The sequence below is a fragment of the Peromyscus eremicus genome, chromosome 3, assembly GCF_949786415.1.
Source record: "Peromyscus eremicus chromosome 3, PerEre_H2_v1, whole genome shotgun sequence".
NCBI lineage: Eukaryota > Metazoa > Chordata > Mammalia > Rodentia > Cricetidae > Peromyscus > Peromyscus eremicus.
Genome location: NC_081418.1, coordinates 154,843,621 through 154,857,916, shown reverse-complemented (window position 1 = coordinate 154,857,916; position 14,296 = coordinate 154,843,621). Strand labels below are relative to the sequence as shown.

The following is a 14,296-nucleotide window of genomic DNA, read 5'->3' as shown; positions in this document are numbered from 1 at the left end:
GGGTTCCTCTGTCGTCCTCAGGGTCCCATGCAGATTTACAGTCTCTCCTCAGGCAGCTGAGTAAATATTCTTTGATCCGGTCAGTTCAAAACATGAAAGTAAAGCCATGTGCTCTGTACTTAGAAACACCACAAGGAAGTAAACAAACACCCCACAGCAGTTTCCAGCAGCAGGCTCCACTCAGGATGCTTTGTGTAATTCATGTATCATTTTCAAAGCTGGAAGGTTAATGTACATTCAGGCTGAGATTTTTACACTACAGGTATTCACAGATCTGAATTTCTGGCTCAAATGTATATAAAATTAGATCTGATGGTAACACAGAAAGTCATCTCAGGTGGCACTGAGTCTGACTGGAGGGGCTGAGTCAAGGACCGGCTCCTGTGGACTGGGTGACATACCCTTGGCCCTCCACATCCAGCTCACTACACTCCCTGTATGGACGGCTAGCCTAGCATACCACTGCTTGTTTGTGAGATAGGATCTTATACTATAGCCCAAAGTGGCCTCAAACTCACAGCAATTCTTCTGCCTCCGCCTCCTAAGTGCTGGGATTACAAACACTGACACCACAACAACCTTCTGCTCTACCGTATTATTTCTGTCAGTAGCGAGTTGGGTTGTTGTACGAATGTGAATTGAGTTTTTCATTTTCAGTAGTCTTTGGAGGTATAGTCTTCCCTTGGTATCTGAGTGGGGCTGGCTCAAGAATCCCTGCAGATGACAAAGTCTGCGTGCTCAAGTCCCTTCACAGAACAGCAGGGTGTTCACTACAGTCCACACATCTTCCTTATGCTCCGAGTCATTATGAGGTTCCCCAGTACAATGTGAATGCACATGAACAGTTGTTATATTGCAATCCACTACAGGTATGTCCAAATGTGAATTTCTAGTTCACATGTATGTAAAGTCAGATCTGTTGGCACGTTCACTACAGGTACTCTGTGTCCACATATACGTGATCCACAGTTGCAAGGACCCTGCATGTCCTGAGAAAGGAAGAGCCTGGAGTACCACTTGCCTGAAGAACGAGGGATTCTTTGTCATTTTCTAGACGTGCTAGCCTTTCTTGATAGACGTCTCCATTCCCAGGTAGGTGTCCATTTGTCTGAACAAGAAAATAACATAGATAAGGTCAACTCTCCTTTAGGATAGACACGTTATGAATCAGTAAAGTGAATATATTTTAAATTCAAAAGGCCTGAATTAAATTCAGCACAGTTGTCACTGCCATGGGTGGAAAATATGAGTTAACTGACTTCAAAATGAGTATGACAGGCACAGTGAACACTTATATACAACTGAGCATCTAGACACAACTGACTGACCTACACCATTTCTGAGCAAACAGAACACAATTTCCCTTTCTTAGTTTTAAATATACTGCTATATAAAACACTGACTAAAAACAACCTGGGGAGGAAAGGATTTATTTTACCTTATAGTCCACCATACTGGAAGTCAGGGCAAGAACGGAAGCAGAGGCCTTGGAGGAACGTTGCTTACTGGCTTGCTCCTCATGGCCCACAAAGCCTGAGGAGCTTATAAGCCATATAAGCCTTTCTTACACAACCCAAGACCACCTGCCCAGGAATGCCCTCACCCTCAGTGCACTGGACCTTCCACATCAATCATTAATTAGGAATATGCACTATAGACCTGTCTATAAGCCAATATGATAATGGAGACTTTTTCTCAGTTGAGATTTCTCTCTCAAATGACTTTAGGTAACCAGCACAGACTAAGAAGCAGCAGTCGCTGGAATGCTCCAGTGGCCACAGGCAGGGGGCATGCAAAGTTCTGAGTAGCGGTAGAAGACAATACTCCATTTGTCCCTGAATGACTCCTGTCACTAATTTTGGGTGGTTATGACTTATGATGTCCTCCCGTTCCTACCACTCCATCCCCAGGCTCTACACAGGACTGTTAGTGCCTGCTGATGGAGCAGACAGGGGGCAATGTCTGCCAGGACTCTTCCTGCTCACTCAGCTCTCCAGTCACAACATGAAGGTTCTTGCCTAGAAAGCCTTCAGAAGCCCCTGCCCCCGCCCACACACACAAGATTAAACACCCAGTCTAAAGTGATTCTCCCTGATGGCACTGACTAGCTAGGCTACCAGCTTTGTAATCATTTTCTATCTTGGCTAAACTAACGTCTTACGTGTTTATTTGTTCAAACAACACTATGATCAGCTACTAGGCAAAACCCGGGCATCAGCTTGTACCTTCCCGGCATCTGGCTCAATGCTCTCCCACGCTCACCTTCTCACTCTTCTCAATGCTCTCCCACGCTCACCTTCTCACTCTTCTCCTTCTTGCCTTTTTTTTTTTTAATCCCACTTGGTATATTATGCACAGTATAACTTTCTAAGGAAGTACAGACATTTTTTTCTACAGATTTTCTTTTTATATATTTAATTTTTGAGACACCATTTTCCTATGCAGCCCTGGCTGTCCTAGAATTCACTATGTAGATCAGGCTGACCTCAAGCTCATGGAGCTTCACCTGCCTCTGCCTCCTGAATGCTGCGATTAAAGGTGTGTGCCACTGCGACTTACTTTTTCTTCCATTTTTTTCATATCCAAGTCATGAAAGAACAAGACCCATAAAATTGTCACTCTGAAACACAGTAGTAGTGTGGTGGTTTGAATGTAACTGGCCCCCATAAGCTCATAGGGAGTGGCACTATTAGGAGGTGTGGCCTTGTTGGGGAAGCATGTCACTGTCGGGGTGGGCTTTGAGGTCTCATATATGCTCAAGATACGATACACTGGGTGTCTCAGACCACTTCCTGTTGCCTGTGGGATCAAGATGTAGCTCCTTTTCCACTCTCAGCTCCTTCTCCAGCACCATGTCTGCCTGCACACCTCCATGTCCCTCCATGATGACAATGGGCTAAACCCCTGAAACTGTTAAGTCTCCCAATTAAATGTTTTCTTTGTAAGAGTTGCTGTGGCCATGGTATCTCTCCACAGCAACAGAAACCCTAAGACAGAGTATGTGAGACACCACCCCCCACTCTCCTTCCTTCTTCCATTGTCCTTCCCTCTCCAGGATGCCACTCTGTAGTCCAGAAATATCCCCCTGCTTTAGCCTCCTGGGATCACGGACATGAGCCACTATGCCCAGCTCATGATGTGTTCCTTATAAATTCATTTAAATAGCTTATAGCCACATTATATATTTTATCCAGAGGATTCCCTAAATATTCCTCTAAATACAACAGAGATAAAAGCCAAAAGGAATCCAAAATAGACATCCAGAATTCAACTGAAAAGTCTATCCCTTCAGAGTTAGAATCAGAAAAAAAAAAAACCCCACAAACTGTGCACTCTTCTTCCCCAGGCACATTTGATGGGACATTTATTATTTCTCCAGAATTCTCCAGATGCAGAATTAACCTGCATCTATTCTACCTCTCCAGTTTCCTAGTTCAGTTCTGGGAGCGACAGATGTCATGTGTTGAAAACAAAACAAAATGGGAGAAGGAAGAGGAAGAAGGGTAGGAAGAATGGGGAGGAGGAGGAAGAAGAAAGGGAAGAAGATGGGGAGGGGAAGGAGGAAGGAAGGAAAGGGGGAGGAAGAAGTATGGGAGGGGAAGAGAGAAGAAAAGATTAAACTGAGGGCATTCCTTCTGAACATGTTAGATTATGTTTCCCAAGATGCCACAAAAAAATTCAAAAGCTAATTCAGCAAGTGTGCAATGCATGTTTAGAGTGTGTGTAGTGTTAGTATCAGCTGTTCAGCCACATACCTGCATCATTACCACTGCACAACCCTGTTCACATTGTTAACTAAAGGGCCCAGAATTAACTTACAAGAGTCTGGTGGAGTAGTCGGAATGACTTACAGGCCCCGGGGACCATGAAAATGAAATGTTCATAACTCCTTGAGGACTGGCTTCTGGAGAACAGCCAGAACACTCGACGTATGTTCTTAATCTACGAGAGTGCAGAGGCAGACCCTGGACAGCTTTCAATTCCTCATTCTGACTATGTACATTATGAGGCATCTGTTTCTAAAATCCTATGCAAGTAATGTTTTATAAACACATTTCATTAGGTAAAAAACATACTTTATGTTCAGTGAGTGTAAGAGGTAGAACTTTCTCTTTTGTCTCTAAGAGACAGGGTAGGGCTCCATATGTTGATCAGGCTGGCCTCAAATATCTGGACTCAAATAAATCTCCTGCCTCAGCATTCTGATTAGCTCTAACAATAGTCATGTGCCACTGAGTCAAAACAAAAGTATCCACTCATTTTTCCTCCCATGGTTCTGGATGATGTTTGAACCCAGGGCCTTACATGGACGCAATCATCACACAGAAGCACTCACAGGATCCACTCTGAACTATACCCTGTTCCTTTATTTTGAGTGCAAGAAACTCTCGCCAGATTGGCAGCATTTTCTTTCAGGCCAAATATTATACAGGCATGAGATGTTTCAAAATCAGTTCTCCAAAGTGAAATGCTGAGAACTGATTCAAAATGAGCAAATGAATCAGAAATGTCCTGATATTTGCAAGTACTTATAATACTCAAAATCACCTAGCATTTCTGAAGCATTAGTAGTCTCCACAGGAATCACAAGCAAAAAAGTCTTAGAAATTGCTATATAGAGTGGTAAAGTATTTAAGTAGATAAAGAGCTATGTCCACATGACCTCTTTCTTCCTGCTACTTCTGCTTAAGAATGTTGGAGCTAAGCCTATGAGGTACCTGTCACCTCTGTCCTTCCTTCAACAATGATCCACCTCCCACGTGACTCAAGGCCTTCCACCCAGTACCATGCTCTCTGAGTTCACACATGCATTTCACCTCTCTTTTCCTTTTTTATTCTTTTCTTAAACCTTCCCTATCTACCTACACTTGGGTCTATAAAGTCTTCCTTAAATGAACGGTTCATTCATAAACTACTAACAGCACTGGACAAGCTCCGAAGCACCGTGCTCAGTGGACCACCCCTGCCCCAACAGAGACGCTGCACTGTGAGCGGTTCTTTTAGTCTGATAGGAGTGCTTAACTGAAAGAAGGAACAGTGTTTAATACCCATGGGTTGAGTTTAAGATGAGTAGCTGGCCTTGCTCCAGTCACATTTCTTTTAAATTCAGTACTTCATGGTGGTGTGCTGCATTAGTTCACATCCTCTTTCAGGAAGACCCCTCATCATCCCTCTTTCCTGTCTTCCCCTGGAGCCTTGGTCTCCTGTGTCCCACAGACCTGTAATTGTCGCCTCTTATTTTTAACTTCTTCATGTAGTAAGATTTCTTCAGTTTCTCTCAACACTGACCCAAAGGCTTTGTGCCTACTTCTGCCCACCTCCTGATCCCCTTGCCTAGGTTAACCCAACGTTCATAACCAGCTCTACTTCTTCCTTCTGATACTGTGTGTCATTCTCTTCTCCTCATCTAATGGCCCCCTTTTCATGTCTTGCCCTCAACTTCACAAAACAGCTTTTTACCACATTCTGCCACTGATGGCCAATCACCAAGTTTATGTGAACTGATCACTGTCACGGCTAACCTTGGTGTCAACTTCACACATTTGGGAAGAAAGTACCCCAACCAATGAACTGCCTACATAGAACTGGCCTGTGGGCCTGTCTAAGAGGCATTTTCTTTACTGCTTTTTGGTGTAAGAAGGCCCAGCCCACTGTGGGTGTGACCACCCCTAGGCAGGGGAGGCTTGGACAGCATAAAAAATGTAGCTGAATGTGAGTCAGAGAGTAAGATGCTAAGCAACTGTCCTCCAGGGTTCCTGACCTGATTTCCTTGGTAGATTGTGACTTGGAAGTACAAACCAAATAAACTCTTTCCTTCCAAAGTTGCTATTTATATAACACCAATATGTAAATTAGAACAGCCATTTATTCTTCCTAACAGTTTCTTAGTGTAAAACCCTCCTATATTTCTTTTCATTCTTCTAGGATTATAAAATATGATACACATCATCAAAAACTGTATTCACTACAAGTTCTTTACAGATTCCTATGTCCAAGGCATTAAAGACCACCCCGAGTTACTATATTTAACTCCTCTGAAAGGCATTCAGGTCAGCCCTTGATACTTCAGTGTGTTACAAGTCTCACTGACAACATTCAATCCAGCTGCATAAGTCAACAACAGGAGGCACGGTATGCTCCGCAGCCACACGGACACTATATTCACTTAAGGAACTTATGGTGTTGGTCAGGTCTTCCTGGCACAATCAGGAGAAAAGCACTGTCCCTTCACAGTTATAGAGTCCTGGAGCTAGCCAATAATCTGACCTGGGAATGTGGCTTTTCTGAGCACAGTGCAGGTACACACAGATGAGGGCATGGCCCACCCTGCTTTCATGTCTGTGCCAAGTGTTACCAGCACAGCAGGACTAACATGTAGGAACTGCTGGCATCCTGTCACATGACTGCTTCACCATGGCCTTTGTTACAGGTCATTTAAGACACACACAAGAGTTAGAGGGAACAGCTACCTCTATATGCAGTTCAGTCTCCACAGTTCTCAGCTCACCAGAAGGACAGCCTTTGCCTGTTTTGTGGTTGTGTTTCCCCTTCAATCTCCTGGTTCTATTCATCTACAGTCATCGTCATTATCTCCCACCTCCACCTTGCTCTGTTCTCTGAACTCTGTCTAATTCCCAGATCAGCTAGGAACGGTGGCACACACCTGCCATCACAAATTCTAGAACCCGACCAGTCCAGTCCTGAGCCAATGCTCATTTGTTACCAACCAATTTACATTGATTTTAAGTACTTTATTAGCATACAATTACACATAATAATCGGCTCTGCCCACGTGACATACTTGGAGTATATTTACCTTTACTATCTGAGCTCCTTCTGCTCAAGTACCCCCAGTTTTACTTTCATCTCCTCTTTTGTCTTTTGAATGAGTTTAACTAGTTACTTACAGGAGCATGGGCAACTTCAGAGGCTACACACTGAAAAAAATGCCTCTCCCTCCCCGAGCAACCACTAACTGCCTCCAGCTCCTCTGAAGAGGCAGAACTGCAGGCACCCCTCCCCTCTCGTGAGGGAATGCTGACAGGTAATCACAGCTGCTGAGTTCAAGAGTGCAGTGGCCAAGCCAGCCCTGAAGACACATTCTACAGCACTCCACCCCTTTCTCCAGCGCTTACTTTTTCTTCCACCCTCTTCCAAAATGTCCTGAGCCTTGCAGGGCACTTGGACTTTTGAGTGCAGACAGTATGATTCACCTTTGAGTGGCGGTGCGGCTAATAAGACAACTCAAGCAATTTGAGATGCTTTGCCTTTGGAAACAGATGGTGCCTGTTTGTAAGACTTGACATTTGTTCTAGGAGTGTCTCCCTCAGAGACTTAAAGGTCCAGGTTTGCTGGGGGGTTTTGTGGGTATCTCAGTGCTCTGAAATTCACTGTTCCCTGAAACATTTCTCAGCCTATTCCTACTTCCTGTGTCTTTACATTCAGCACACACTGAGAAAGGAATTTATTACTGGCAAGAGGATTTTCTCCTCACTCACACAAAAGGCCACCAGTGGCAGCCATGGCTCAAGAGGACCTGTAGATAATTGACATGTGCCCAGAACACTTTCTTTAACATGTGCTTAATCTAGTCTATTAAAATATTTCTGAAGAATGAGGTACACCCTCAGTGATAGAGAACTTGCCCAGTGTACATGGCTCTGGACTCCATCCCTAGAAATACAAACAAAGTTCTGGTGGCTAGAGAGATGGCTCAGCAGGTAAAGTGCTTGCCACATAAGCATGAGGTTGGCAGTTAGATCCCCAACCCCAACATAAAAGCTGGGTAGGCACACCAGCATGCCTGTAATTTCAGGGTAGGGAAGGTGGGATCTGAGATAGAGGATCCCCAGAGCAAGCTGGCTAGCAAGACTAGCTGAATTGGTAAGCTCTGGGTTCAAGTGTGAGACCCTGACTCAATGTATCAGGCAAAAAGTGATCAAGGCAGACACTGAATATCAAACTCAGGCCTTCATACGTATATACATGCAAACACGTGCAAGCCCATACTCGGGTTTCTGCACACACATGAACATACATATACACACACACACAGAATATTTTTAGCACAATGATAAATTTAATAGTGATAATGGAGATGCCTAAATTTAGGTGACAAGCTAGAGTATGACTTTTTTGGAAACTGCCAGTGGCGGAGTCATTGACCACCAAGCCCGCTGGTTAGGTGTGTACTGGCTGCTCACACAATCTGGAAAACTCTTTCTCTGGCCACCATCTCTCTCAGTCTCTTCACATTCTGGTGCTTATCCAGAAGCTGCATTCTGAGAGATGCTTTCGCCACCTCGTCTGAAGTTACATGGATTCATTCTTTCTCCCTGCTGGAGCTTTTCTCAACACTCACCAAATTCTTATTTACTATACATTTACCATGTTTATATCATTTGTTTCCAGTCTTCCCAACAGCATGTCTGCATCATGAGTCAGAGAAATTTGTTTTCAAACAACAAACAAACCCACTGTGTTCTCCATGTCTACAGCAGTGTCTCAAGTGCAGCAGGCACTTGGTAACTGTAATGGGAGTTGCTCTATGACTGACCAAGTGTTATGTGCATTTATAAGACAGGAAATGGCTCAGAGTGCACTGCTGGGTGATGACCGCTGGTCAGTTTTTATTTCAGGTTGTATTCTGTCTTCATATCTGACATTTTAAGCTGAAGAATCCAGAAAAGGACAAATACTTTTCAGAACCAACAAAGATCCCATTACAACAATAACATTCCAACAGTAACAAAATACCCATGGATCTGGAGAGGTTAGAGTTTTCATCTTCAACTTATTCAGGCCTAACTCACTGTGTCTATTCCTTTTCTCCATCCCAAACCTTACAAACCAAAGTAAATGTTTTCTCTCAGGCACACAGAGAAGGGAAGAGGAAGAAGAAAGAATAAGGAGGGGAAGGAGGGGGAGCAGGAGCAGGAGCAGGAGGAGAGAAAGATGGTACAGGACAAGGCCTGAAGAGGAGAGCAGAGGTGGGTGTGGGAAGAAGAGTCAGGAGTATGAAGGAGCCACCACCAGCCTATCACAGTGCACCTGGGCCGGTGCTGAGACTCCAACAGGACAAGGGTCTGACACTTACAATTTCATGACTTCTCCATTAAGTGTTTCAGAATCAGGATGTATGTCAATATATTAAAATGGGGGTGTACATACATACATAGTTCAGCTGGGATCCATTCTTCCCTTTCACTCTTTATTACGAGGGTATCTAGAACTGTTAACCCACAGATACAGAAAGACAACAGTGTCAAAAGCAGGGATGGCATCTCACAGCAGACATGAGTTTTCAAGGTGAAAAGGCTTGTTCTGGTAGAGGATGGTGAGGTATGCACCAGTGAGGTTGTGCTTAGCACTTCTGCACTGTACACTTCAACAGTTAAAATGGTAATTCTAGAACTAAAAATAAAACCCTTGAGATAAAAGTCAATGCCATCAGAGTTGAAGGAACACAAGGTGTCAGTTTAAAGTGTCCCCTCCTCTAGGCTCACGGGTTTAAACACTTGGCTCCCAGCTGGAGTTGCTATTGAGACGGTTGAGGAATTTTTTAGGCATGGAACCTCACTGGGAGACGTGGAACACTGGAGGAGGGTCTTGAGTTTTGTAGGCCAGCCCCACTTCCTGTCAGCCCTCTGCTTCCTAACTGCTGACAATGTGACCAGCCGCCTCACACTCCCATTGCCACATGTTTCACACCGCGGTGCACTGAATTCCTTCTTAAATCCTGAGCCAAAATAAACCCTTCCTTCTTGAAGTTGCTGTCGTCAGGCACTTTATTACAGCAAGAAAAGTGCCTGAGACACACAGAATCCTAGCACATTCCCCCACTGCACATGAGAAACGGTCCCAGTGACCGTTTGGTAACTGGGGGAAGGCAGTGGACGGCAAGACGACAAACTGGAATTCTAAGGTGGGCTTACCTCATAGATGGCTCTCTTAAGCTCCGTGTCTCCACTTCCTCTTTAGTAAAGGGAACACGTGCTGGGCAGTCCTCCCTGAGCCTGACAGGCAGCAGTAGATCTTACAGATGGAGAACCTAACAGGATACCTTTCCACAGAGGGAAAGGATACTGGCCCCACCATAAGGGATCATCATTACATCATTACAGACCATCGCAGCATTTCGCTTCTGGTGGCGAGCAGATGCTTCTGAGACTGCAAAGATGCTCCCAGGATACTTACAGTCACTTGTTAATGCTTCCAACTAAGCAATTAAAGTCTTCATTCCCGTCTAATGGTGGCCAGCTTGAGAGACCACGTCCTCTAAGAGGTTCTCACCTTCTCTTTAGTGCACTGGACATCTGCATCTGTAATTATCACTCTTGCCAGGTCTGGAGCACCCCTGGCTCCCCAAATGCAGGTTACTTCTTTACTAATTGCTGCCACCTCCTTAATTATTTCATGTAATTGGCAGCTGGACACCTGCCTGTAGTGCCAGTTCTCAGGAGGTGGAATGAGAACTCTAGGCCTGTCTAGGATCCCACGTCTCAAACACACAAACAAAGGTAGCTGGACAAAATAAGGCATGCGGTAGTAGCTTATCACGGGAAGGGACACAGTGTGTACGCATGAATCTGTCTTAATGGTATTTCTATAATTCTATGCTTCTAAAGAATGATGACATTTATGATTCAGCTCCTGTGGATGGAAAAAAAATCTATCCAATAGGAAACTTGCTCAGTTACTGAGCAGAACAGAATTCCATTGTAACATGAAACGTTACAGTGTTACACAGACATGACTAATGTGTCTATCAAGCCCTAGATTTTTTTTCCTCCAAGACAAGGTTTCTCTGGGTAGCCCAGGCTGTCCTAGAACTTGATCTGTAGACCAAGCTGGCCGCAAACTCAGAGATCCACCTGCCTCTGTCTCCTTAGTGCTGGGATTAAGGGTATGTGCCACCACTGCCCAGCCAAGCCCTAGATTTAAGGCAGCAAATAAAAGAACGTATCTGAGCCAAACACACAGTTTCTGTCTATCTTAGGTGTAACTTGAATAGTGTCACAATGCTTTTTCTAATCCAAGACTGTGATGATCAGGACCCAGAGCTGCAACAGCAAGGAGGTCAACCGTAAAACAAGGTAGAATGGCAGATGAGTCTCACATTTTTGCAGTTTAAGTTATGAGGCAGTCTCACAGTCAGTAGAAGTTACAAAAATTCCATTTTTAATGAAATGAGTGAAATACTAATTTAATGTCTGCAAATCAAGGCTGCTAACCTGTGAGGTAGAGCACAGAAATGAAGTATTACTGGCCAGCTTCTGACCTGTTAAATAATCATCATATAGGCTGTCTTATTTCTACATTTCAAAAATAAAAATATTTCAATCCTAAGTCACATTTTTTAAAGGGTAAAAATGCAAATGTGTATAATTTAGAGTTCAGCTGTGAGATACGCACTCTCCAGGCCTCTGGCTAGTCTTGCTCTGTTGCAGACTTCCAGCTGCTCAACCCAGGGCCTTTTCTCCAGCCTCCCGCAATGCTGCTCTGCAGCTCTCTGCAAGGCCCTTCCTTTCATGTGCGCCTCCGCGATGTTTTCCCAGGCCTTGGCAAACAAGGTCCTCTAAGTGATCTTAGTCATCTGTGTTACACAGCAGCACACTGAGACACCCCAGCTGACATTAAAGCAACTGTCCTGGGGCTTCTGGGAAAGCTCCACAATCAGTGTCCACAATCACACTAACCAAGTCAGCAGAGTTCTCAAGTGGGGGTGGCCAGTGCAGAGGAGAACCTTCACTGTGGCAGGTGAGAGGAGAACCTTCACTGCACTCCAGGCAGGTCTTAACGATACCACTGCGGACACCCCTCTGCCCCCTCACCCTCAGAAACACTCAACAAACCAATAGGCACATGTTAATGGAAGTGCTTTGAGCATGAGTCAATTATCTACAAGTCCTCTTGAGCCATGGCTACCACTGACAGCCTCTGGGTGTGAGTGAGGAGAAAATCCTTTTGCCAGTAACAAATTCCTTTCTCACTGTGTGCTGAACATAAAGACACAGGAAGTAGGAACAGGGAACAGTGAGTTTCAGAACACTAAGCTACTGCCAAAGAAACCAGCAAACTTGAACTCTTCAATCCCTGAAAGCTCTCTCCCAGGGCAAGCGTCATACGCAGGCATCACCTGTTTCTAAAAGTGAACTGTCTCTAACTCCTCCAACCCTGTCTAGCTAGCGGCGCCACCACTGAAAGATGGTTTGTGCTGGTACAAATTGGGTAGAACCAAGAACACCAGGCCCAGGTTTGGACCGGCTAGGGCTCCAGAATTTGTGCAACACTCCATGGAATGTTTCGGCAACAGGTGCACTCAGACTCTCCAAGCAGGCAGCTCTCATCCCTCCCGTTTGCCACACAGACCTTCGTCCTTTCCATGCAGTCCTCATTAGTTTTTATATAAACCAACCAAGTCATAAGCACATGCGTGCATCTTAATCCTTGTGTCGCCTCCTTGTCTTCTCATTGGCATCTGTTTCGTGCTGTTCAACACGTATCAGACATGATATTTACCGCTGTGTCCACATCAGCAGCGTGGGGAAGGATGTCACCTTTCACAGAGGAATGCCATTTCAAGCCAGTGTAAGCCCTAACAGAGTGGGAGCGACATGACTGTCACACACCACTAGGTGGCACTTTTCCTCAAACCCAGCTACAAACTTTACTGCTTTCTCAAGAGCTCACTCACTGTACTTCCTGTCTAGAATAACCATTTAGTCCTTCATAGGTGGCCCCACCCTACTGCTACTGAGAGAGCACCTGTTACGTGAAAGGTTCTTTCCTCACAGCAACGTCTGCTTTAAGACATACCAGGTCATTTACATAACCTAAAAGCCAGTCCATTTTCAGAGGTAGAATTGGACAACTTATTGGCACCTACCCAATACCGTGTCTTTTCAAAAATCATCCTTAGGGGCTGGAGAGATGGGGAGGTTCAAAGTTACAATATCTGTCCTTTTCAGAGGATGGTTCAGTTTTCAGCACTCACATGGTGGCTCACAACTATCTGTTGTAAGACAGGTGTGCGCTCACGCGCGCGCACACACACACACACACACACGATCTGACACCTTCTGGGCTTACAGGCATCTGCATGTACTTGGTACACAGACATATATGAAGGCAAAATATCCCTGCCCATAAAATGAAGTAGGGAAATTTTTAAGTTATCTTTAGAGATGAGAGGAACTTGGATCTCATGCTCTGCCTTGCAGGTTTTTTCTCTTGTTTGATCTCCTAATCTGTGCATGCAGTTCTGGAACAAACAACAAAGATTGAAAGCACAGAGAAGGAATACTCAGAAGCCTACCATCTGACTTTGCAGCCAATCAATAAGCATCTCTGCTGTTGAGTCTGGGATCTGGCATCTCAGTCCTTCTTTCTCGTCCGTTTCCATCATCTCCAACAGTCCACGCAGGTCTTCCACAAGGTGCAGAGCTCGCAAGCTTCCCATGAACGGGGAGGTGGGAGACTGGCAATCAAAAATCCCATTGGAATATTCCAAGGCTTTAGAACCTGGTTTCAAAAACATCAGAGTGAGCAATAGGATTTGTGTTACGTAAAATACCACACCTGAAAAAGATAACCCATCTAGTCACCAGCAATGATCACAAAGAACAGGGGAAGGACAAAATAATTCAATCATGTAAATCTCTCCAAATCTTATATAATTTTAAATGTCACTGATGGTAAATATGAATGGTGGGATGTCTAACAAAAAGGTCAGCTGTGGGGGACAGAAGCAAAAGGGGTACGGTAGGTCAGGAAGAGATCGGCACAAAGTGGATGACTGGTTCAGGTGGAGCCATGACCCCCAGAAAACATGAATTTTAGAGATCATGAATTCCCTGAAAATGAGTTATGTACTTAAGTGATAATGTTCAGTGACTTACATGCATACCTATGTGAGCATATGTGTATAAGCATTTCCTTTGCCATTCTGTTCATAGCCTTAGCACCAAATTCCTAGTTAACATTAGTTTTAAAAATTGGTGTTCTAAACCAAATGTGGTGGTGCACTCCTTTAACTGCAGGACTTGGGAGGCAGAGGCACTGTGGTTTTGAGGCCACCTTGGTCTACATAGCAAGTTCCAGGTCAGCCAGACTACATAGTAAGACCCTGTCTCAGAAAAAAAGTACAATGGTCTGTAATTCCAGTATTTGGGAAGCAGAGACAAGATTCCTGAGACAAAAAAGTAGCCAGAATTGGTGCGTGGGATTCAGCAAGAGTCTTTACTTCAAAGAATCAAGGTCAAGGAAGACACCCCACATCAACTTCAGTCCTCCA

The 14,296-nt window shown here is 44.6% G+C and overlaps 1 protein-coding gene across 8 annotated transcripts in view; it reads right to left on the bottom strand.

The window, feature by feature from the left end:
* Ppfibp1 (PPFIA binding protein 1) overlaps positions 1 to 14,296 on the bottom strand; it is a 155,364-nt gene that overhangs the window by 45,446 nt on the left and 95,622 nt on the right. For all 8 annotated transcript variants that reach the window (XM_059256379.1, XM_059256382.1, XM_059256381.1 and 5 more), the window contains 2 exons: positions 13,319 to 13,524; positions 1,022 to 1,108 (listed from right to left, as the gene is read on the bottom strand). In XM_059256379.1, coding sequence (XP_059112362.1) covers positions 1,022 to 1,108; positions 13,319 to 13,524 — 293 coding nt within the window. The remainder of the gene's footprint in view (positions 1 to 1,021; positions 1,109 to 13,318; positions 13,525 to 14,296) is intronic.